Here is a 26,153-nt window from a genome sequence, read left to right as displayed (position 1 = left end):
GCTGTTTGCCAGGCAGTCGCACGCAGAGCCGGGGGGGGGGGCGCGGGGGCTGGGGGGGGCCTGGAGCAGCTCCCAGTGAAGCCTACATGAGTGACAACACTTGGGAAAGAGTTAAGAGCTGCCACCAGCCTGGGCTTTGCAGCCCTTGGGTCTGTGCATGTGTGTATACATGTGTGTGTGTGTGCGTACGTGTGTGCGTGCGCAGGTTCCCGTGCGGCTCAGCACCTTGCATGCAGCAAGGTGGGCAGGGAAGATGAGGCTGTTGAGCTGGGGGTTTGCCCCCTGTGGTAGACCCGTCATCGGCACAGGTCATGGCCAGCTGCGGGTAGGGCTTGGTATGCCTGTCCCGAGCAAAGGTGCCACCCAGCCCCTCGCACACCGGTGAGATGCGAGCAGTCAGCCCCCCTTGCCTTACCTCAGGCCTACACTTGAATCTCGCCAGCTGGGAAATTATTTACTGACTGATTGCAATGCATTTTCATTTATTTTTTATGACAACCAGTGACCAAATAATAATAAAAAAATTCATTCTTTACCACCAGCTGCCAAAGTTAAAATTTAATCCAGTGGTGGTTCCCTCCCTGCCACTCATGCAGGCTTGGGGCAGGGGAGATGCTACAGAAGCAGAGCCTAGCACAAGGTCAGTGCTTCGTTTGGGAAGTGCAAAGTACTTAGGGGATGATGGGTTTCCCAGAGTAGTCCAGGCGCAGTGGCTGAGAAAGTAGCCAGGGAACCCTTCATGCAAGATCACGTGCTGGGCAGCTGCCACGTGCAAGCAGAAGACACAGAGGCCAGATGGGACTTCTGGTGCCTGTAGAGGCAGCAGGGAAATGTGCTACCTTTGCTGAACGCTGTCGCCAGAGGCTCTGTTGGCTGGGAAGTGCTTAAAAATGCAGAGGACTTCCTTTCCCAGCAAAAACTCCAAACCGTAACAAAAAAGCAACAACAAAAAAAACACACTGAAAGAGAAGGCTGGGGAGAGGGTGCTTTGTCACCTTATGTCCTGGTATCCAATAAGCAAGCCCAACACAGACATGTCACTGTTCAAGACAGGAGGCCACTTAAAGTTCCTGCTGAGGCAGGTAACCCACTTCAGGCTGGAAGGCCAACTCGATTTGTGGGAAAAAATTATTTTTTTTTAGAATTAAATAGTGGAATCCTTACTGAGGTTAGCTCTGAGGATATGTAAATGCAGGGGTATGGAGTAATGACTCTTGAATTTAAATGCTTTTTCCCATGTCTTTAATAACCTTCTTTGAACAGTTTCTGTCTGTGTGGCTGTTGCAAACAGGCTACTCCTGCAGCCTCTCAAGAGAACTGATAAAGAAGGCATGCTTAGGCAGGTTGAGTAACACACTCCACTATGCTCAAAGACTCGAGATGGGCTATCCGAAGTCCAGTAAGAGTGCTGGGGGGCAAAACAATAACAACAACAACCACCAAACCAAAACCAACCAAAAACCAAACCAACAAACTTAGAGTGAGAAACAGACCAGCAAACAAGCACATGTGAGTTGGGGAACACCTGGCTTTCCCAAGCTGCCAAAATATTCACACTGAAGGAAATGCTCTCAGAGCATCCTTTTTTACCACGTTACCGGCTCTTTATTTTTATTTGTGTGTCCTCCAGTTCAGGGCTTTGTCACAGATTGCAAACACACACTTGGACATTGGCCAGGTGAGGAGATCGGAAAAGGGAAAGAAATGGCAGCAGCAAACACATTTCACCTTCTTTTGCTTGCCTAAGCTTCTAAATGAGGTGTCAGTCATAGACTCATTAATCATTTACCATTTATGAGGCTATTTAATACCTTTAAACTATGGCAGCAGCATGCTACCTGTAAAACCTCACCATGTTGCTGTATAAACAAGTAATACCTGTTACATAGCTGGAGTAACTCAGACTGACACTGCCAAACCAATCTGTTTTTCCATTAATTTTTAAAATATTTCAGGATATGAAGCTTACAGAAGTAACTCTGTAGAACTGTTTCAGTCAGAAAGTCACAGTTTGAAAATGTGTGTGAATGGATATGTGCCTGTAGTTAATGAGAGCACTGTCTCTATCAGTTTAATAAACTGCTTCTCTTAAAATTTCTTCAAAATACTGGGAGAAAAAAACTCAAGGGTTTAATTTACAAGATGACACAGTGTTTCTGAATATTGCGGTCTTCCTGAAGTATGACATACGCACAGCACAATCCTAGCTAGCACGTCAAAAATAAAGCAACTGCCCTACGGCTTGTTTCCAGTCGCATGCACACCGAAATGGTGTTTTAACTTCTAGCCAATGCTCCATGCAAAGGCATCTTTATAAGTTACACGCTTGCTTCTTCAGGGGGTGGATAACCTGCTTTCTGGGGCTCCCAAACAAGGCAGCTTGAGCCACTGTACTGACTCTGGTGAAGTCCGTACAAAAGGCTAATGGCTATGGTCTCCGGAGCTGGTTGGAGTCTTGGCATTTGTATCAGCATGAGCGGACCCTCAAAATCCCATCCTCCATCCTTGTCCCAGCCTATAAGGCCAACAGGATGATTTTTGTGAGCAGGACATGTGTTAAACCATGTCAGCCTAGCCTGCGTTGCAAAACTGTCACTCCCATAATTTCTCAAGCCTTTCCCTAGACCATTGCAACAGAGGGGTCTAACACCACCTTGGATCCTGGTACCTCCTCAGTGCTATTACTGTTGCTTTCTCGGGTTGATGATAATGCTTCCAGGTCCCAGCAGGCACCTGGGTCCACTGTATGAGGCGCCATACAAACATACAGTGAGCATCAGTTCCTGCGGGAGGAGTTTTAACCCCCAACAGAGGCAATAAACAGCAGGGCCTTGTTCTGGTTCTGAAGAACTGAGGAAAAGCAAAGCGAAGGGCTGGATCCATGAAAGCCTTGGAGGATCTAGATCCTCAATGTATTTAAACAGTAACCACAAAAGTACTTTTGTAAAGATTCGTGATTTGCCCAAGCACACAGGGAGCCAGGGAACTGAATCTAAAGGCTCGTCTATTGCCTTAGTCCTCAGGCTAATCTTCTTGTAAACACCCATTAAAACGAAGGATCTCTACACCCCACCAACTGCAAGTCAAGTTCACTGGCTACAAGTGTTGTTCTTCCCCTTTCAGTGTCGCCAGACAGACAAGCAGTTGCACAAGCAGTAGGGTCAGTGAGGCTTGGTTTCCTGTAGAACTGTGTCTGGTGTCCCCACAAAACTCCTTTACAGCAGAGTAATAACCGCTGCTCCCCACCTGTGGTCCCTTCAGCTCCCCCTGCTCCGCGGCTGCTTGCTTCCAACTGGTGCATCTGTTCGAAACCCCTTCACGCTGCTGCTGGGCTTGGGCCCCACTGCAGACGCGTTGGATGTGTATGGGCTTGGTAGGGGCGAGGCGGTGGGCCTCTTCCCTATCCTGCTGTTTCATTTCATGGGGGTTTATTTCAGGAATCGCAATGCTTCCGAGATCTTTATTCTTCTGCCTACTTGGTTTGAGATTTCCTACAAAGGGCCTGACTGACAGGCAAACGGACAGTACAGTTGCATACGTTTTGTTCCCTTAGGAAGCCAGGCTAGAAACAGAAACATCTTGGGTGCCTTGGGCGAGATCCGTGGTTTCCAGGCATTCACTTCACAAAAAAAACCAAACCCACACCCACTGGAGCTGCGGGTCATCCATTAACTTATAATAGCTTCTTTTATCTCACAATGAAAGCTGTGTGTTTCAGCCGCTGCAGCGTTTGATATGGTGGTTGCCGCATTAGCTAATTGCAAAGCAAGGCAAGCCTATTAAGTGCCGTAGTTTTGGGTATGTCTTCTGCTCCCGTTTTCTTGTTTCTTTACGTGTACATGTAAGACAAGGGCTATATACATATAAACACACATTATATATGCACTCCATTTTATGCACCACAGACTGCATCATAGGAATATGTATATGTAAATATAGACATATATTCATGGGCATGTTCACATATGCTTTTATATATAATATTATATACAACATCATATAAATGCATGCATATAATATTTTATATATATATGTATACATATATGTATAAACACACACACATATATATATAGTATTTTAAGATGGGTAAGAACTAGAACACAGGATTCCAAGTCATATTTAAGGGATCTGATTGAGACAGAGGTCCTAATATGGCTTCCCTACCAAGCACCTCAATACAAAACACTTTCCGTTTTGGAAAACTGTCAGCTTCTTGGCCTCTTTCTCGTATGTTCCTATGGACCTTTTCTTACCAAGTGATGGAGTTAGAAATGTAACATGCTCAGTCTGGCAAGTGTTGAGCTCTCATTTTGGGGGAGGTGAATAGGACACATGATGCCTTCTGTCACAGGATCCAGTGATGAGGCTGAATCTTGCAAAATCTTGGTATCCTCACCTTCCTTACCACCAGAGGAGCAAACAGGAGAGGCGATTTGCACCTGCGCTGGAACATGCAGACAGGGATCACCCTTCTTTTCTGCTACTGGGAATTTCATGGAAGCTTCAAAAAACAAGTGGCAAAAGCTTTGAATTAAGGAATGACCTAGCTCTATGAAAAAAACATGGGCCAAATCCTTGTATACAAACAAAGATGCTACTGAAGTGAACAGCTTTTGAAGATACACAGACTTTTCCCTGTTTTTACATAGGGATTGCATTATTTTCAGCCTGCTCACAAGAAGCTTTAATTTATCATAGCCAGAAAGATTTTATGTCTCCTGGGAACTAATCTGGATTCCTCTGGGTTATCAAGATGAAGACAGACAACTTGCCAGCTGAAATTAAAGCAGAATAAGTGACTGATTTAAAACAGTTGCATCATCCAAAGTTCAGCCCTGTACTGGTCCAATCTCCAGCCCATGTGTCACTCAGCAATTCTGCTATGCCATCAGGGATTTTGGAAGCAGATACTACAGTTCCCATGCAGAAACACATTTCTACACTCCCAAGTGAAGCAACAGCTAACATGCTATGGTGCATGGGTGCTATACTAACAATGTATTGGAGGAAAAGATGGCTCCATCATCCTTCAGTGATGATAAATTTATTGCCTGTAAAAGTAATGACTTTTTTACTTCTCCTTCTTCTTCTCTTAGCAAACATTTGCATGTAAAGCTACTTCTGCAGTAGAAAATGTTTGCATTTATGTTTACACTAAGCAGCATCCCAGCTGCAACTAATGCACCAGAAGCTATGCCAGGGGTTGTCCTCTCCTTTTGCATCCACTCATCCACAGAGTTGATGGGAAGCTTAACACCTGTTTTCTTATTTAGCACATGTCTCTTTTTCTCTACCCCAGCCATGTAAAACAAAGGTGTGTGTGACTGGCAAGGTGGCAGTGGGAAGCAGGACTTGTGTGATGGTAACGCCACAGGGAGGAGGAGGTAGTGGTCCCCAGACACCGTTTCTATGTGAATAAATGGACACATGAAGTATTGTCCTTCTTCTCTCACTTAACTCTCTACATTTCATCCTTTAGGTCTGCATAGCTAGCCTAGGAGCAATAAATAATCCATGGATAAGAGGATCTATCCTGAAAATATGAGCTCTGGGGTGACCATTTTGGGTTCAGAGTATTCAGTCTGTTCAAGATCAGAGCAGGTAGAGAAACTGTCAAAATGTCCCTGGCACAAGACACTCCAAGAGATCGACTTGAGTCCAAGGAGAGCGGGACACAGAGATTCTTTGACCCAGCCTTGTGCATTGAGACACAGACTCAGAGCACAGGGATTTCAGGAGAAACCTTCTTCTCCCTAGGCTTTTCCCATGAACTTTATCATGGGGTAGGATCTGACTGAGAGTGACAAAGAGGGAATTCTAGGACTGATCTCTGTGTGACAGAGACTGGGGTCTAGTCCTGAGGGTCAGCAGCATCAAAGACTGAATGTTGAGAATAAAACATCCATGCCAATGCTCATTTTCCAGCTTAGATTACATTATTCACAAAATTACATTAATGTTGTTTGAATCTCATATCTAAGCTACTGACAGCCATACTTTTGCTGTCATACTAGTGCACCATTCTTTCCTTTGGTCAATTAAACTGCTGGCCTAATAAATGGCAGTGCCAACAGGACTGTCGTTTAAGTCCTGGAATCTGTGCATAGAGGAATTTCTGGCTGCTGTTAATGGATGGAGGTCTATTAAAGTTGAAAATCCTGCTTGTTCAAGGCCTCTCCAAAAACAGTGCAGCAAAACAAGGAGATTTAACATCCTAACTCAGGAAAAAACAAATTGTACATTGGCAGCGGATGAAGATTCTCCTTTTATTTTAAAACCTCTGTAAAATCAGAGCAATGGGACAATTCCAGCATTCAGCCAATTTAATTAGCGATTTCAGAGTAATCATGGTAATGAGCCAAGTCAGCAAAGATGTCATTGGGGTTCTTGCAGTTCAGGTTGCAAAAACATGCATTGATCCACATGATTTTCCAGGAAAACTCTGTTCCATCTGGGCATTGAAACCTCACTTCAATAGTTTTGGACTTGTAGGGCGTGCAGCACCTGTTGTCTGTGCAGACACCGCAATATTTGGGTCTATATGGGCTTTTGCTCACACATCCTGAGATGGTGTAGTTCATTGGTTCATTGGCCCTGTAGACAGCCAAACACTTCTTCCCAGGCTAAATCAGAGAAGAACAGAAAAAAAGACAAATTAATATTCATTGCTGACACAGGTAGGACACACAAACCACCTTCCCAATATTTAAAGGGGTTTGAAGCCATTAGGAAGCATTTTACTGCCCTGATCTAGAGGGTGTGACAGATTTACACATTTAGACGTATGAACCCGAAAGCTGCAAGTAGGATACTCGCCATGTAGAGTTCATGGCCGTGACCAGCCGTGCACCATCACTTATCTGCTAGCTGAGTCACAGGGCTGCCCAAACCAGCCGTGACACAGCGAACCTGGCTTGCTTTTTCTTGCAAGGACCTTTTGGCTGGAACTAAAGCTCTCAGGGGAAGGTTTTCATACCAGCACGTGGAAGCACAGGGAGGACACATTTCTGACCTCTCTGCAGCACAGTAAGTCAGTGTAGAAGTGCAGCCTGCAGAGGCCTGAATGCTGCCCAACAAAGGCTGACCCTGTGTCCAGGCACAGCTCAAGGGACACGCGAAGAAACAGTCCCCACCTTGATGTGCTTGGTGATATCCACCTCACAGGGCCGCATGTTGCACAGTCGGCTTTCCTTCAGGAGCCGGCACTGGTCGTTGTCATTGGAAATCCTGGTGGAGATGCCGAGCCCGCAGGTCTTTGAGCAGGGACTCCAGGATGAGGTGTGAACGAGGCAGTTCTTCTGCCAGGCTTCATCCTCTCCCTCGTATGCTGCAGAGGGCAGATTAACCCCACGTTACTCAGCGGGGGGGGGGGGGGGGGGGGGGGGGGCAGTTTGCCATATTAAACACCCAGCTCATTACACATTCAGGCCACTAACCCAAATAATTAAATCACAGCAAAGTGGCTCAGCATTCCTGTGAACCTCCGTATCCCACCCCCTTTGCTGCTGACCTACTTGTGTCAGACCCTCCAGCGCTGCGAGCACTTGGGGCCCGGGCTCATTTCTTTATCCCCTTCGGAGCCATGCACAAGGAGGTCCTTGTCTGGGACCCCCAGGTGCTGCCACAATACAAACAATTACCAAAGCCCATGCCGGCCGGTGCAAAAAAAGGGATGAGATCTGACCTCACCATGAAGGTTTATTTCTGAGCCCATTCCATTGATCCCCTGTAGCAGAAAGCAGTTGTCAGTCTTTGCTGGATGGCAGAGGGGCTTGGGAAGCAGCCACAACCTTTCACTGGGAGGAAGAGCAGCTTGAATAGCTCTCAGAGAGCTCGGCAGCCACTTGAAGAAAGGGTGGGCTCTGTTTTGAAAGCAGCTGGCAACCCCAGCTCAGGTTCCTTCACAGCCTCAGCCAAAGTCCCTGCTGGTCTGCAGCTCACAGTACAGCCCACAGGCAAAACTGATAGAATCTCAGCTTCATTGAGCTTGCTTGGTATTGTATTTATTATTATATTAAATGCAATAATTGCTAGTCTCACTTCTATAAGACTTCTACTTACAAGAGAAAAAGTCAGGAGAGGAAAGCTGTGTGATGCCTGTTCTGGGACACACACCATGAAGACATAAGGCCGATTTCAGTAGTAAATGTTTGGAATTTGGACCTACCTCACAGTTCAAAGCTACCAGGGACAGAAGTGAGGATTGAACTCTGGTGGCTTTAGCTCACAAAATGCAGATCAAGGCTTTGTTTTGTGCTAAAAAAATAGACCAAGGACTGGGAAAAAACTCTTACCATCAAGGAACCCAAATCCTGGTTTGCCACAAGCATCCTGTGTCTCCCTGACCTCTGTTGGGCTAGTCTGGAACACGGAGCTAATGAGGCTAATGTCGCTACAATGCATCACAGAACGTTATGAGGATCAATTTAAGACATATGGCTAGGTGAACACATCTTAAACATTCGAGACTATGTTTGAGGCAAATGGTGCCACCTCTGTGCAGTGGGCTACGTGACCCTCACTATAAACGTGAGTGTGAGGAAAGAAGATACCTTATGTAATACATAAAATAGTTCAATAATGTCATCAGTCCAGAATTGCTAAAAAGCTATACTAACACAAAGGCGATTTAGCCCAATTGGCAGTGAAACTTCCACCACAATAACTGCTTTCATGTTGTTTTGTAAGTTTGGGACTTACTAAGATACAGGGACCTTAAAATCATACTACTGAAGCAATATGACACAGAGAGAAAGCCTCAGTCCAAATTTAAACTGAACCAATTCTGTTTTCCAGTGGGTCCAGACTGAAAAAAAAAACCCACCACCTTAAATAGGACCTGTAACATCTTCAAAGTACCAGCAGATGTGTGCTTCAAAGGTGGTTTTGTCACACAAGCACACTTGATGAATCTCATGTTGCCACTAAGTTCAAGTACATCACTGGTCTTTGCATGTCCTGCCCTTCACTACATGCTGTATAGGAGTCTTTGTGCCTCCTTCACACAGACTAGGTGCCTGCCAGGTCTGGCAGTACAAGGTGATGCTTCGGTTGTAGACTCTGACTTCAGTTGCCTGATGGCAAAGGAGAGGTCCACCTCACTCCTACCCTACCTGCAGAGGTGATGTGGCGTGGAGACGTCTTCCTGATTTTCTTGGAGTCATCGCAAATCCACTGCTCGCAGCACTTCCCTGCCATCTTAATCAGCTTTGGGTTTGGGCACCAGACAAGGGGAGGACGTGAGTTTGTGCACATGGGAATACAGCCCACGGCCCCATTGATGCATGTGCAGTTGTATTTGCAGTTAGGCTGAAACGTGTCCCCATTGTTATACCTGACTCCATTGAGGACACATCCTACACCGACAATCTCTGAAAGGAAAGAAAAAGAGAGAAAGACACACAGAGCACCATTAAAATAACACTGGGAACCAACAGTGCTGATGAGTTTCTTTACCAAGCTGCTCCCTGGGCTAATGGAGCCAACGTGAGGATATGGCAGTGCTGTGGGGTGATGTGTTCAGCATGGTGCTGAGCCAAATGTAGTCATACCATCAAGGACGCTGTTTTCATTCTGAATCACAGCGGGGGAAAAAAAATAAAAAAAATAAGTAAGAAGAATCTTTTAATGTTTCATGGAAAAAAGCAGTTAGAAAATAAAACAAGTTTTATCCACAAATGCTTACTTAAAAAATCATTTCATGGCATGCTGGTAGAAGTTATTTGCAGTAGGAACAAAGTAATTGAAACAGATATTGAGTGAAATTTGAGGTTTTCATGGACATATGAAAGAACTGTATGGGACTGCAAATATGACATAGCTCTTCACAACACCTGTACCCATCTGAAGCAGAAGGGGGAGGACAGCCAACGTAGCGAAGGAACAGCTAAAACGGCACTGGATTCCTTTATTTAGGCAGCTAGATCCCAGTTTATCACAGAACAATTTTCTCGTAAAATGAACTAACATACGTATTCCAAATCCATGAAAATTAGTATTTGATGTATATTTTTAAATAAAATCACAAAAAAAAAATCACGCTTTTTGATTGCCAATGAACAGCGATCACGTTGATTCAAAAAGTAGCAACTTTTTTGTCTCAAAGGTATGGACAGTTACTTGGAACCAGTGGCAGAAATCTTCTAATGGAAAAGTCAAACTTCAGTTTCTTGTTTGGTCACACGGAGGCAGTGTGCACGCACCAGTCAGGTTGATTAAGTTTTAAATTGGAAGTTTAAATCAGAAGACTCAGTTTTTAAGTCAGAAATGGAGCTGCAATGTGGCTGCTTCAAGGCCAACTCAAATTGAAATGCTGGATTAAAAATCTGCAAAGGCTTCCTATTTTTAGAATGAAAACATCAAACACAAATCCCTTTTTCTGCACAAAAATGAGAGTGGTTGGAATTTGAAGCACAGGTCCAGTTCTCCAGTTCATGCTGAGCTCTGATTTTGATAATGCTTCAGCCTTTGTATTGAAGAGACATCACTCAGGGCTGGAGCCAGCGCTGAGAATACAGTTAAACTTATTTTTAGAAGATGCAGATGGATTGTGACAGTTCACGAAAATGCTGTATCTCCTGGCGTTTTGCTACCAGCATACCCCTCCCAGTCTGTGTTAACTCAGCCTCCTGCAGGTCTCATACATCCAGAGGTTCGTCAAGAGAACATCTCCAAACACAGCGAAAAGGACGGTGGCATGCCCTCATGCAGAACCTTGTGGAGTCTGCATCTAATTAGGCCATTTGGGAGCACATCTGTGTTCCTGGTCGCATGTGCCCAATGCCTGCCTCGGCCACCTGGGCTCAGCACCCTGCGGTCTCTGTTTTGATGGAGAGAAAAGCCAACAACAAAAGGAGCGCTGTAGTGACTCCCAGCCAGCTCTTACCTGACGCCTGGGTGATCAGATCCTGGGACACACCCCAGCATGCCAGCCCAGATACAGCCTGAATTTCCCACAGTTTCACACCATTCCCTTTCCCACCACCAGTTCCTGGCTTTTTCAGGATCTTTATTTTCCACAAATTACATTGTTTCTGTAGTCCTGCATGCACTGGATTCTCTAGACCTAGCTTTTGGCATCAAGCTGCCAAGCAAATTCCTCAGAGCAGTTAGTCCCCACCACCCAGCACAGGAGTCCCACTCGTGTCTTCACTCACCCTGCAGTCAGGGCAGCAGCTCGTGTACTCAGTGCAGTGATGCAGCCTCTGTATGTCCCAGGACACGAGAAAGGACATGTCAGCAGATCCCTTTGTGTGCACGGGTGCTGAAAGCAAGGGGAAGCCCACAGCTTTCTGTGGCAGCCAGAGACAAGCCACCTCACGTCCTAACCATGGACAGACCTACTTTGCATGCCCCTCAGCTCTGCGCACTGCAATGGCCCTCACCGTAAAACCGTGAGTATCACATAGGAGGGGATATATAGTTCTGGCAGTAAGGATGTGGAAGTGCAGATTGGGAATCCTTCCAGACGTCACTGGAGAAGCTGGAGATCAATCTTCCTACATCACAGTGCTGTTGTCACAGGAATACCAAATGCCTGTGATGTATGGGAGGACTAAAAAAAAACCTCCAAAAATATCCAGCTAAGAAAGCAAGCATTTAAATAAATCAATGTGGAGCAATGTGAAGGTCTTTAAAGAGGCCTAGGAAGGCTGAGGTAGCTTTGAGACAACATTCAGCTTGTTTTCCTCTCCCAACTCAAGGCCAGCTGTAGCGATGTCACTGTTGTCAGATGTTTGTCTAACCTGTTCTTACAGACCTTCCATGAATGTTCCACACACACTCCAGACAATACATTTGGATGATCTCATATCCTCTTTTCCTAATCCTGGATCCTTTCTAATCTTGAAAATAACTGTTTAAGTTTACTGCTCCTTGCACATACCTCCTCTTTTTGGTATTTCACCTGTATCCTACCAAAATCTGGTCAGACTGCACTTTCTGCATGTTTGTTTTTTGTGGCTGAGCTGATGCAAAGCCAAGTTCATTTCTTATTCCACTTCCCATTCTTCTGCTAAGGAACAGCAACCCCTGGTATCATTTCTGTGAGAAACTGCCAGCTACCCTGAAGCTCTTTTACTCTTCAGACTTGCCCCTTGATGAAACTTCTGCTGATATTCTAAGTTTATTGAAGCCCACTGTTTGCAATCTTTTATCTTTCCTATGGACCAGTTATTCTAGCTATTGATCTCGCAATCGACTCTCCTCCATGTTTCTTTCCCCCTTTACTTTTTCTATTAGTACCCCATGCATTCATGGTTATATTCCAGCCTAGAAGGTTGTCCCTCTAAAAGGCTTTTTCCTGTTTATGAACCTAAAGCCATAACCAGTATGTACTACTAACTTGCTAAACAGTCGACATCCTTTCTGATCAGCTATCTGTGTGACTGTACTTGTGGTTGGATGCTTTCCCTTTTAATCATTCCCAGAGTAATGACTTTCAATCATTTAGGATGTTTATGAGCAGATCAGACTCCTTCCATGTTCTGGATCTCTGAACAAGTGAATGTATCCGTGACACACAAAACACTACCTCATTTCTTCTTCTTCTTCTTCTTCTTCTTCTTCTTCTTCCTGAATAAAAGCATTCCAACCACATGAATTATGCCACCAAGCGTTTGTTATGACAGGCAGGAAGTAATCTTTCTGCTTCGTGGTAGCTAATGTGACTGAAACCATTGTAAGATTAAGGCTCAGACCTTAATTCGTCACCAGGAAAGTTTGCTAGATGATTAATTCCTGACTGTCTTGACAGGATGTCATGTGCTGTCCTTCCTAGGGACCCACTATTGGGAATAAGACAAAAGCATCCCCTTACTGTCATGGTTTTCATGTAGGCGCCCTCATCCCTAACCCACTACAGCACCTCCTCCTGTTATGGGGAATACAGAATCATCTACTTGCCAACCTGAAGACCTTCAAATGCTCGTTGCTCCTTGCTCTCGGCTGCAGCCAACTCAAAGAGCAAGAGTTTGGATGTCATTTCTCATCCAGCCAACTGCCCCGAGAATGACTACAGCTGTAAGGAAATGGAAGACGATGAATGGAGAAGCTGATGCTCAGACAGTCAGGTATCTCATAAGCTAAATCTCAACCATTGCTCAGACTGGGGAGAGCTGCCAGTGTATAGCTAAGTCAAAAATATATGTACATCACTTACGTGCACATACTCCTATTTCGTACCTAGGTCTGTCTCCACTGTAGTCGCAGTACAGGCCCCTGTGGAAATCACAGGTGTCGGCCTCCGTGCAACTTTCTCCACGCTGCTTGGCACATGTCTTGCAGCAGTCGCAGCCGTCTGTGACCAGGCTGACACCTACCGAGCACCGAGGTGGAGACTTCGGACACTCGCATGGCCACTTACAGTACTGAGTCCGCGTGTAGGCCTCTGTCATGGCAGGGACGGCAGGGGTCATGGTGGTGGAGGTCTGGGCAATGGCCTACAAACAAAGAAGCACAGCTTGGAAAGCGTTCCAGAGAAAAAGGGGCTGCAACCCCTGCGGTGATTAGTCCTCAATTAAAATCCCCCTGGGTCTAAAGAGGCTGCAAGGAAACCAAAAAATAAACGTCAATGAGCCATGGAAAGGGAGAGGTCACTGCTCCCTTGTAAACCCCTTCAGATGCCAGCCAAGGGCAAATGCTCTGCAGCTTGGACTGGCATACAAACTGCAGAGCCCCCACCAGCTGATACTCAGCCTTCCCCAGACCTTTCCTCTCTAAACAGAGGTCTCTCTCCATGTAGGAACATGTCAAACCCCTTCTGACACATGAGAGGAGGGTGTGACGGGTCCAGTTTCTGTCACCTCGTGGTGCTTGGCTCTGGCAAAGGATTGTGCCACCCCATAGCTGTTGTCCCTGTTGGTTGACAGCTCTAGGGCCTCTTGGCTACTCAAAGGCATCTTCACACAACAGTTACTGCCCTTCAGGTCAAGAAGCAAGATGAAGGTCATCGTGTTGCAGAGTGAAGGCACATGTGGCCCTGTTTGGACCCATCTTACTCAGACTTATCCATATTTGTGTGGGTCTTGCAACCAAAATGCAGGACTCCATAAATACATGAAGGCACTGTGAGCAGGCTGTGAGCCCACCATCCTTACAGACACCCAGTCATGAACCTCTGTGTTGTGACGGTGAACTGAAACGCACAGGCTTAGCACTCCATCACAGACCTCCTGAGGATGCTTTGGCCATTTCATCTCTTCTTGCAGTACTGCTAATACCACAACAACTGCTGCCTTGCAGTGTTCTAGCACTTGGACTGGAGTATAGATGAGGTTAGAGAATGGAAAAGATAACCTTTAAAACCAGAATGTGGCTTACCAGCTACGAATATCATGACATACAAGTTCACTCACCTCTCTTTGAAAAATGCTTTGCTTTTCTCCACCCCTATAACACCACACACATGCAGTTCAGCTCCCTGACAGAGTTCCAGTCCTAAAAAATGAAGCTACACTATGGCTATAACATTTTTTAAAAAATTAAAATAATAATTTAAAAATTAACTTCAAGTCAGTCATGTATTTCCTGTAGGCACTCTGAAAACCACCCTTACCCACCCTTCACAGTGTCTAGACTACTATATTCAGCAGAAAAAATGGTCTCTGTGAATCCTGAAGTAGTCATGGGGCTCCTAGGTCTGTCTGTGATGGGCTTTTCCAGGCCTCACACTGTAGTTCCCATCATGTTACCCTGGCCCACACAGTCAAGCAACTGGGATGCTTCTGCAGTGATTTTCCACCTATGCCTTTTGGCACATGCTTTTGTCCTATATTGTGGGACCTATAAGTCAGATGAGCATAAGTGAAGCTTCATAATGTTAGTGTTTCTCACATTAGCCATGCACAAATATTTGCCAGCATGGTGAGCAAGGAAGGAAAACTTTTATGGGGAGGATGCTGCCAAGTTTCCATTTCCTGACCACCATTTCCTTTGCAAATAAGAAAAAAACCCCTGCAAGTTAATTCCAAACCTGATAATCAGATAAAAAATCTGGTCAAGGTAAATCAGGAATAAACAGAAAAGGGATTTCCTGTAACGCAGTGATGGTACTGCAGTAGGCACATTCAGGTCACTATTACTAAGGTAATGGAGTGCTGGTGTACCTTAGCGCATAGCAAAATGCACAGAGAGCAGAAGTTCATTGCCTTCTGCACTCTCCAGTCCCTGCAGAGCACACTCTGGATGACATTTAACAGCACCAGCTGTTCTTGTGGTGCAGGAAGGGTGCAAACCAGCCCAGTGACAAAGCAGAGTTGTGCCTTTTCCACCAGGATCACTGCACAGAAAACCTGAGCTGCACATGGGGGTCAAGCAGGGCACAGTAGCTCAGGCACAGAAAAAAAAAAAGTGATTATTTACAGGCTATCAGCAGCAGATGGAACATGACCCTGCCTGGGCACATGTGGTCCAGAAACTCTTTCTGGTGACAAGGTGTGAGGGCTGCAAAGAGTAAGTGTGGAACCTTACAAAGTTCAGACAAAGAAAGTCAAGATCCTGAAATTACTAAGGGAATCCCCTCCATTCCTGGCTACCTTGTACTGTACTATATATTCTCCAGTGTTTTGTCCTCTTTACAGTTTCAGATGTCTCAAACAAAAGGTTTTTCACCACTTCTGCATGAAGAAAATGCCTTAACCCAAGACTTTGTGGGGAAAAGCATCCCCAAGAATTAAAGACCCACAGCCGATGAGCTGGATACCTCTGCAAAGCTCTTTTATTGTCTTCTACACCTTCTTTGTTAGCAAACTTAAATTTTACTGAAGTACACTCCTGAGCCTTCTACTGCTGTATCTGAAGGTGTATTTAAGTATGTCAGTAATTAGTTACCCTGTATTTAGCGCACAAAAGTGTTAACACATTGCTAATCATTGCCAAACAGGCAATGTGTTTGCTCTGGGCATAATTCCCAATTCCATTAAGGCCCCCTTTACAAAGAGCTGGCCTTAAAGTTGGCTTAAAATCACCTTTAAACTCATGTTTAAACTAAAACATACCAATATAATTTACTCCCACTTTAAGGCTCCTTGATGCTGCCAAAGTTGTTAAAAGAGGAACATTCAGATCAATGAAAAGCCCTGGCCTTTAAACAGTAGTATTTTTCATTCCACTCACAATAATTTCAGCAAGGTGCAATAATCTGTCACTTGAGAAAAGAGGCCTCTTCAAGTGCAATAAGCCTATTTACTTGGTTGCTGATCATTAAAAAAGTGCTTAATAATCAAATCCAGACACAGAGAGAAAAGTCACACAGCTATTTAAAGAGCACATTGCCACAGCCCAACCCTGTAAGTAAATCCCTTCACAGTCCCTTGTTTCGGTTGTCAACAGGAGCAAGCGAACAGCTTCTACTCTGTGTAGATATGAAAGGTAAGAAAGTGTTTGTGAATCAACACACAGTAGCAAAGAGGAGCCCTACTAGTCCTATGGGTTTAGTTCATATGGAAGGACTGAGGCTGAATTCTTGTAAAGGATTGGGGTCACTAGCTGTTGTGGTTCTCGGATGTGCCTGCTGAAATGTCCTGTGGTGTGGCTGAGTAAGCTACGGGAAGGACATTTAGTGTGGCCTACATGAACACCTTTAAATAATCAGTGTGAACAGGAGTCAAAATACTCTGACTCCCCTATTTCACAAATGGGGAAGGAATGGAGAGGTGAAAGTGGCATCATGTCTTAGGCTCCATCAGTACCCAGCCAAAACCTAACCGTTGGAAACTGTTGTCTACTGGACACTAGAACAAGTGCACAACTTATACAGCTTCCAGGCCTTCCTCCTCTCCGTTCCTCAGTCCCTCAGTTTTGCTATGGGAGAAACACTTGGTAGATTTATGAAATTCTTGTCTTTTCCTTTTCCATGGTCAGCTGTCATCACTGGGATATCTAAACCCCTTTGACAAAGTCATTCACCCCTACTACTTCAATGTTGCAGAACATTTTGGGCTATAGACACTTTCTTATTAATACGTATGATGGTTATGTCATCCTGAATAATGTTTTATAAACACCACAATAAAGACAACCCTTTCCACAGGTGCTATCAACAGGAAATCACATTGTAATGGTATTCATCAATGGCCATACTTAACTAGAAACAAATAAACAAACAAACAAACAAGCCCCTCATGTAATTTAAGTTTTCAAGAATCATGCTTTCATGGCTAATATAATGTATTGGAGGACAATAGTTTTGTAAGAAATCCAAAGTGAGAGTGAAGAGAAACTTAACACCAAGAAGCACGGTGGTAGGGGTTTGACAGGTTTATTTTAAGATGTCAGAAAGATAAAAGAATGTGCCTGCTAGCAAATGAATTTTTCCAGGTACTGATAATTAACTTGTTTGATATAATTACTCTTCAATCTTGGGGTCTGCAGATCTGTTATTTTGGATGCTAAGGAGAAAATATTCCATCACAAGTTATTAGTGAGCTCTAATTTTGCTGCTTTTGGAGGTACAAGCCTATTCTCATTAAATGATGAAGCCTTTCTCACCGTGCCATGACTGATAACTCTCTATTAAAGTTGCTCCTGATTTATGCTTGGTAAGCTCCAAAATTACTTTCTTTCTGAATCTGCAAAGAATACTATTTCACTAGCAACAATTTGCATCTGATTTCTGTATTCACATTCAAGAGGAGAGAAGGACAAAATAAAAAATGACTCACTGCTTGCCATGGCCACAAACTCAGTATTTTTAGTAGCCGTCAGTTTTACTATGCAAGTCTTAAAGATATAAAATGGATAGCAGCATTTTAGCAGCATGTTCTACCTACTGGCAAAGTCTATTTTCAATTTGTCAGAAAACACAAATTGTAGGTTTGGTTTAGTTTTGAAAACTGGAAAGACCAAGTTACGGTGTTGAAATTAGCGTATACAGTCCAAATTGCAAGCCAGCCAGATATACAGCAGCATTTTTACATGATGCATAAGGAAACCTCCAGCTTTGCTTTTAAGCAGCAAAGTCCTAGATGCATTGCAATATACTCCTTTGCTTCCAGTTCTTACACGTGTTTAAAAATATATTCATGTGTATTGATTCACTGTTTCAGTGCCGCAAGATCTCACTCTTAAAGCCTTTTTCTTTCAAGTATTTTTCTCATTATGATAAGCTGGGTGAAGGTGGGGAGAAGCTATCCATGTTCTTCCTTTCCAGTTTATTACTGGGAAAAAGTCCAGAAAGGACAGTGACTTCTAAATTCAATTCCTCTGGCTGTTGGCAGAGCTGGGGAAATGGTTATGGGAAGCTGGCAGATAGAGGTCTGCTCAAACCACTGTACCTCATCACCTCCTGCTGTTTTCACCCTGGTGGTAATTTGTTCTAAAAGAAGGACTTTTGAGCTCACTCTTAGCTGCACAAGCTGTGTTTTGCAGGGCACATGCCAGTGGGTGGACCCCTTTTAATTTCCCACAGCAGAACACATTAAAGGAATATTTTTAACCTACAGTTCTGAGCAAATGCCAGCCTTTCTGAGCAAATGCCAGATGTCACTGATGGAGGGATACAACGTGATCTGGATTATCTCCTGTCCTGCATCTCTGACACATTCACAAGAGAAAACGGTCAGTGAGGAAATCTTTATTAAAATGTCCTTCTTACTACTGTGTGATCAAATCTGCTGATTTGCAGACTGACCCAAACATCCTTACTGGTGGGTGCTCATGCATCAAGGCCTGAGAGCATCGGGTTGTCACTGTTTAGAAATAACTCCAGATTTTGCAGTTCGGCTGTCCCAAACAGGGACACTGCAGTTACAAACACCACTTTAAGCAGGCACCGAGAGATGTATCTCCCAGGAAAGGCTTGTGCGTTTGTACTGTCTCTCTGCCAGACAACACATCTGCTTTCTCCTGGTTCCACCTACTGGCTGAACTGTTTAGACAATACAAGAAGAAACGCCTGTAGAGCCAACGCCAACACCACGTACCACCCTAAATGTTCCCATTAACCAAAATGATTTCAAAAGGCATCCCAGGACACTCAGATCCACACTCACACTGTTGCAAAAATCCTAATGCTAACCTGATGTAGCACAGTTCACAGGGGAACACAGTGCCTGGAGCTTAATAAAGAAGCAGAAATGAAAAGACCAAATGAAATAGAAACAATCTATTAAATAAAGCCACATACCCTTCCATCCCTGGGCAAGCATAGAGATTGCTTAGTTTCATCTCAGAACAGACAGAGGTTAACAACTCCTAATGCATGTCAGGGAGATGGACGCATTAGCAATGAAAACAGGACCTGGCTTACATCAGTGGGTTTAAACCAGGCCCTCAGGGTAGAGGTTTTTTTCTCGATCTTGCTAAGTTGGAACTTCTAAGCTGAATATTCGCATTATTATTACACCCACAACAGATGGGTCAACAAAAAGCCAGTTCTTACAGCAAGATCAGTAGTAATCACTGTACTATCAGGACTTCCTCCCTGTTACACTCTTGCTACAAATCCCTAAGTCCCCATGAATGCTCATGAACTATCACAAGGTAACACTAGTGACAAGTAAGCTAGCATCAGTACAGAGATATAAATCAGATTCTGCAGGACATGTAATGGTAAGAGGAAAATATGATTATTCAGGGCTCAGCTTCCTCAGAGCACGCATGAGCTTCTAGATACCTCATTAAAATTGATCCCAAACATGAAATCTCGAGAGCATACTGTAAGAAAACAGACTCTGAACCCAGAAAATATAAGACAGTTTTATAGATGTCAGGTGCCAGCGGGATTTATTCTTGCTGTGCACTGTAGGCTGAGCAGAAAGGAACATTCTGCATGAAGTATAACATTCAATAGCCTAAGAAAATAAAATATCCACAGTGAGTCAAACATCAATATTTCTGTGGATCTATGAGTGATGAACAATCAACTTCCAATAACTTTATTTTGGGAAATGTATCTGTGGGAAGAATGTAGGCAGATGTTTGGAACAGTTTAGACAATTACAGAGTAAAGATTGCATACATTCACTTCTTTGCCAAAATATTGCTTATACTGGCAAACTCAGCGTGGCACTCACATTTTCTTCACATTTTTCCATGGAGTGTTCACAGGGAAAGAACTTTCCTGTTAGAAAGCAACCTGATGTTTCATAAGTCCCATTTCATATTGAAAAGTTTCATGCTGTCCAATTAAGAGTAGCACTTGCTTAGAACCGGGTGACCTAAAAATGTTTGGACACCATTAACAAATTGACACTGCCACCACAGACTCCACTAATCGGGATGTCAAACAGCCTAGTTTCTGTGCTCTAAGAACATTTTAATGTCTTGCACTGCACATGTTCAGTTTGTGCAGCTAATGAGCTCATCCAGTGAAACTAGCTTGAACTAGAGTTTGAAAAGTAAAAGGGAACATCTGGAGGAGCGATGGGGAAAGTTTCCAGAAGGGACAAGCAGACAGACTTCGATTTTAGGAAAGTGGAAAGTGCATTTGGACCATACAAGGTCATAGGGTTACAAACCATCCTAAAACTGTACAGAATGATGTTGACATACGAGCCACAAGCTGGAAACAAAAGCAGCATCACAGTTCCAGCTCTGAGACAAGAGCAGACTGCTTGGGCAGAGGTTTTACTTTGCAATTAGCCACGTTCAGCATTTGCTTATTTCAAGTCACAGCCTTGAAAGCAAGAGGAAAGATGCCTTCTGTCCTCTTACTCCCTTGGGGACACTCTGTCCCAAGCTGGGCAAAAAAGTAAAGTCAAATTAAGAATCTCTACTACTATTATTTTTTTCTCCCATGGTAAACTAGCACAGATTCCATAGCATTTCTCAAAATCATCTTGGTTTTCATGATTTTTCTAATAAAACCAGAAATTTGCATTTTCAAGTATCAACAATTTTCTGTTTCTGTTCCAATGCAGAACATTTTGATGTAAAACAACTTTTCATTTTCGCTAGTATTTACAATCTCAAATCTGAAACACTTGGCTTGACCTAATACCTGTACTTCCCTAGAGCTGCTGATGAACTGACAAAGTGGCGCATCCCTACTCCTCTAAGTAGTAGTTTTCCTCCCAAGTCAAGTTTCGACTGTTACTCCCCCCAGCTTTGCCTTTCCAAGTTGATCACTTAATTTTCCAACTGTCAAAGCATCCTCCTCCTTGAAAAACCATACTAAGGGCTAATTACCTGCTCTCATTTTGCCACTTTGTTTAGATGGAATATAGAAAAGAATCTTGGTGAGATCTCAATAGCTAGTTCACTTTCTGAGCTATGGTTTTGAACCCTCACTTTAAATGGGATATAAAGGAAATGGCAGTACAGAGGATAGCAACCAAGATGGTCAGAGACCTAAAGGTCATGATTCATGACAAGATGCTGAGGGAGCTGGGCTTGGGTAGTCTGGCAAAGAGGTTAATGACTGATCTAGTATCAGTCCACTCTTCTCAGTGGTAGCAGAGGGTATACTAATGGGCAGCAGCCATAAAAACGTAGTTGGGGAGGTTTAGTCTGAACACGAGGAAGGCAACTTCTCCACTCGAAGAGCAGTGCAACACCATGACAGGTCATCCAGGGAAGCTCTCAAATCTTCATCCTCAACTGTTTGATTAAACACCTCCAGAGGACACTGACAACCAGCGTTCCTGCCAGCCTGTGAATACACACCTCTCCAAAACCACACATGGAATAAAGAATCATAGAACCAGTTAGATCAAAAAAAGACCTTTGAGATCATCAAGTCCAACTGTTAACCCAAAATTGCCAAGTCCATCACTATATTATGCCCCTCACTGCCACATTTACAGTCTTTTAAATACCACCCAGGATGGTGACTCAACCACTTCCCTGGGCAGCCTGTACCACTGCTGAAGTGTTGCAGCACAAGCAAGCTATCAGGCTGCAACAAGGCATTGCCATCAGTCAGATTATGCTGTCCCTCCTTTCTCCACACTGCTGCTCCTCCATCCAGCCCACACTCCTCAGGGCTATTTAGCCACCTGTCAAGAACGAGCTACAGCTGCACATCATCCATGTCCCTCAACCCACTGCCTTGGAGGCAAGGCCACGACTGCAGATTATCAGTGTTAATCAACCCACAGCTTTCAGTCCTCTACACTTGACCACCCTTTCAGTGAAGAAAATTTTTCTAATATCCAATCTAAACCTCTGCTGAGGCCATTTCTTCTTGTCCTGTCACTAGTTATGTGGGAGAAGAGACCGACCTCCACCTCACTACAACCTCCTTTCAGGTAGTGGTAGAGAAGCAGTAAGATCCCTCCTGACTCTCCGCTTCTCCAGACTAAACCACCCCAATTCCCTCAGCCACTCCTCATAAGACTCGTGCTCCAGACCCTGCACCAGCTCCATTGCTGGTCTCTGGACACACTCCAGCACCTTTACATCCAGTTCAGCCCAAAACTGAACACAGTATTCGAGCTGCAGCCTCACCAGCACCGAGTACAGGATGATTACTGCCCCTGTCCTGCTGGCCACACTGTCTCTGATACAGGCCAGGATGCTGTCAGCCTCCTTGGCCACCTGGGCACACTGCTGGCTCATGGTCAGCCGGCTGTCAACCAGCACCCCCAGGTTCTTTTCTTCACAGTTTTCCAGCCGCTCTGCCCCAAGCCTGCAGCTTGTGTGGGGTTGGTGTGACCCAGGTGCAGGACCCAGCACTGAGCCTTGTTGAACCTCATACAAGTGGCCTGGGCCCATTAATACAGCCTGTCCAGGTCCCTCGGCAGAGCCTCCTGCCCTCAAGCAGATCAACACTCCACCCCAGCTTGGTGTCATGTGCAAACTTACTGAGGGTGCACTCAATCCCCTCATCCAGATCATCGATAAAGACATTGACCAGGACTGCCCCAGTACTGAGCCCTGGGGCACACCACTTGTGACCGGCCACCAGCTGGATGTAACTCCATCCACCACCCCTCTTTGGGCTCGGCCATCCAGCCAGGTTTTAACCCAGCACAGAGCACACCCATCCGAGCCATGAGCTGCCAGTGTCTCCAGGAGATGCTGTGGGAGATGGTGCCAAAGGCTTTACTGAGGTCCAGATAGACAACAGCCACAGCCTTTCCCTCATCCACTAGGCAGGTCATCTTGCTGTAGAAGGAGATCAAGTTCATCAAGCAGGACCTGCCTTTCATGAACCCATACTGGACGGGCCTGATGCCCATGTTGTCTGCATGTGCCATGTGATGGAGCTCAGGATGATCTGCTCCATAACCTTCCCAGCACCAAGGTCAGGCTGACAGGCCTGTAGTTCCCCGAATCCTCCTTCCTGCCTTTCTTGTAGATGGGCATCACATTGGCTGACCTCCAGTCTGCTGGGGCCTCTCCAGTTTTCCAAAACTGCTGATAAATGATGGAGAGCAACTTGGTAAGCTCTTCTGTCAGCTCCCTCAGTACCCTCGGGTGGATCCCATCTGTCCCCATAGACTTGTGCACATCTAAGTGGAGCAGCAGGTCACCAGCTGTTTCCTCCTGGACTGTGAGGACTTTATTCTGTTCCTCCTCATCCCTGTATTCCAGGCTGAGTACCCAGAGGGAAGCTGGTCTTACTATTAAAGACTGAGGCAAGGAAAGCATTGAGTACCTCAGCCTTTTCCTTGTCTTCTGTGGGAATGTTCCCCACCTCATCCTATAAAGGATGCAGATTATGACAATATGACCATAAAGCCAAACAAACAATAAGATGTCTTCATCAGTTTGGTCCTTTGTTGTGCCACCTAAAGTCTGGTTCTGGCGCAGAGAAATAAAAACTAATCTTTTTGTTAAATGGTGCATTTAATGCAGACTAAAGAATTCTATTTTGCAGGTCCATCCCCTCTGATATCATGACCACAGCTAAAAATGCTATTTAGGAGCTAATTATTATTTTATCTGATAATAGGAAACCTATGAGAAATAGGGTCTTGTAGCTGAAAGTTTTCAAGAAACAGAAGGAAAGAGAAGCTGCTGCTACTGCTAGTTTAATGGCCCCTTTGGAACACACGGCATGCACAGCTTTATCCAAAAAAACATAACTGCCACTTAATATAGTGCTGTATCATTATATCAAAGCCACCTCAGGACTCTCAGTGAAAGCTGAGAAGTAAGACTGCATTGCTACATCCCTATGGTTAACTAAAAATCATATGAAACCTACAACTTGTCTGAATAAACAGCAGCATTTCCAGGTAATGAGTCCCATCATGAAAGGATATTTTTGAGCCAAGCATGGCATATTGTCACAACTGTAGCTTGCAGTATTTAATGAAATCTGTTAGATAGAGAATGCAGATGGAAGACATATAGGTCAGCAACAGCCTTAGGACCAACAAAAGACACCAGACTTTTGCACACTCTAGGAGGACCTGAAGCTAATTCAGAGTCTGATTGCAGAACATTTGGACCCAGCTTGAAATGATTTATCTTTCCCTTTGCCAGGCGAAATCAAGGCCAAAGCCTCTTATAGCATCTGAAGTGAGTTAGCTCTGTGTGTGCAGACATCAGCAGAGCAGCATTTGTACATTTGGAACAAAGGCATCCACATCAATATCTGCCTCAGCCTGGTCATCAGATCTGGGTATAGTCTGGCCACACTTCTTGGAGGAAAGCAGCTTTCCTTCACAAAATCATGGAACCAAAATGTTCAACCAGAGTCTTATTAGTGCTTACGACTGTTCCTAGAAAACCAAACCAGCAAATCACTGAAACCAGACCCAGAGTGGGAGAGGGATATCATCAGATTGGATGTTACAGTGGGAATGAATAAGGGTAATGCTGTGATTCTAAAGTACCATCAATGCCCATCCATGTGACTCCTGTGTTGTGCTTGCAAGGGCAAGTCTTGTGCCTTGATCTCCACATGGCCCAACTTAGGTCTACTGTGCTTCTGGCTCCATCCTCTCTTCTGCTTCCCACTACAGAGACAGCCTGAGGGCGTGGGGACAGCTTCTCTGCTTCAGCAGTGAGGATGTGGAGCAATCAAATGTGACCCTTTCTGTCTTTCTCCTGGAGTGCAACATTTATTCCTCTTCCCAGCCAAGTGCCAAAGCAGAGCTGCAGTACCTAGAGTTCACAAATGACAAGAGGACATTAGAGGATATAATTTGGTCCAGAAGAGGAGAAAGTATTATCAGGAACGTACAAAGAGGAAGAACCTGAAGGATTCACCGCTGGATAAAATCTCCCTTGCCCAAGATCAGGTCCCATTCAAACCAGACAGAATAGGAAAAAGAGATTAAGTGAAGGATGAAAGATGCAGAACCTCCCTCACTACCTCCAGAAACCCCAGCGTGATAACAACACTCATTTGCTTCCCATATATCTTAACACCCCTATGTTCAACACATACAGCAATATTGCTATACTGGGAGGCCTTGTGATACTTTCACATCTGTATTGTGACAGGTTCAGCTGATATCACCCACATGAGATCCCCTGAGAATAAACAGGTTAACTTCCAAACATCATGGACCAATGCTTATTGCACTTAACTTCCCATACCCAGAAACATCTGTGCAAGGGTTTACTGAATCGCTGGTGCTCACTGCATGCAGCTAGAAAGGAGTACGTGATGTACCACAGTGGAAAACAAGTTCCTGTGTTTGGTACAAGTAACATGGAGTTCCTGTGCCCTGGTTATGGCTGGGACAGTTCATTTTCTTCTCAGTAGCTGGTGCAGTGCTGTGGTTTGGATTTGGTGTGAGAATAATGTTGATAACACACTGATGTTTTTAGTTTTGCTGAGTCATGTTTATACTAAGTTAAGGACTTTTCGGTTTCTCAGGCCCTGCCAGCGGGAGGGCTGGAGGGGGACAAGAAGCTGGGAGGGGACACAGCCGGGACAGCTGACCCGAACTGGCCAAAGGGATGTTCCATAGCATAGAACGTCATGCTGGGTATATACGCTGGGGGAAGAAGAAGGAATGGGGGGGTGTTCAATGTCCTGGCATTTGTCTTCCCAAGTCCCCGTTACACGTGACGGAGCCCCGCTGCCCTGGGGATGGCTGAGCACCTGCCTGCCGTGGGAAGCGGCGAATGAATCCCCTGCTTTGCTTTGCTTGTGTGTGCGGGTTTTGCTTGACCTGTTAAACTGTCTTTATCTCAACCCACAAGATTTCTTACTTTTACCTTTCTGATTCTCTCCCTCATCCCACTGTGGAGGGAATGAGTGAGTTGCTGGTTCGGGTTAAATTACAACATACTGATAACATTATGGGAAA

At 44.7% G+C, this 26,153-nt stretch overlaps 1 protein-coding gene across 2 annotated transcripts in view; it reads right to left on the bottom strand.

The window, feature by feature from the left end:
- Nucleotides 1–6,252: 6,252 nt before the first annotated feature.
- CCN4 (cellular communication network factor 4) overlaps nt 6,253–26,153 on the bottom strand; it is a 38,374-nt gene continuing 18,473 nt past the window's right edge. Inside the window, exons 2-6 of one of the 2 annotated variants that reach the window (XM_055705573.1) lie at nt 24,726–24,996; nt 13,160–13,439; nt 9,114–9,371; nt 7,134–7,327; nt 6,253–6,623 (exon numbers count right to left, since the gene is read on the bottom strand). In XM_055705573.1, coding sequence (XP_055561548.1) covers nt 6,324–6,623; nt 7,134–7,327; nt 9,114–9,371; nt 13,160–13,439; nt 24,726–24,728 — 1,035 coding nt within the window. In that variant the 5' untranslated portion in view covers nt 24,729–24,996 and the 3' untranslated portion in view covers nt 6,253–6,323. The remainder of the gene's footprint in view (nt 6,624–7,133; nt 7,328–9,113; nt 9,372–13,159; nt 13,440–24,725; nt 24,997–26,153) is intronic. The other variant, XM_055705572.1, reaches the window with a different exon arrangement.

Source organism: Falco cherrug, chromosome 3 (assembly GCF_023634085.1).
Source record: "Falco cherrug isolate bFalChe1 chromosome 3, bFalChe1.pri, whole genome shotgun sequence".
In the NCBI taxonomy this organism is placed as follows: domain Eukaryota; kingdom Metazoa; phylum Chordata; class Aves; order Falconiformes; family Falconidae; genus Falco; species Falco cherrug.
Note: the sequence above shows the minus strand (reverse complement) of the source record. Positions and strands in the feature narration are given on the sequence as shown.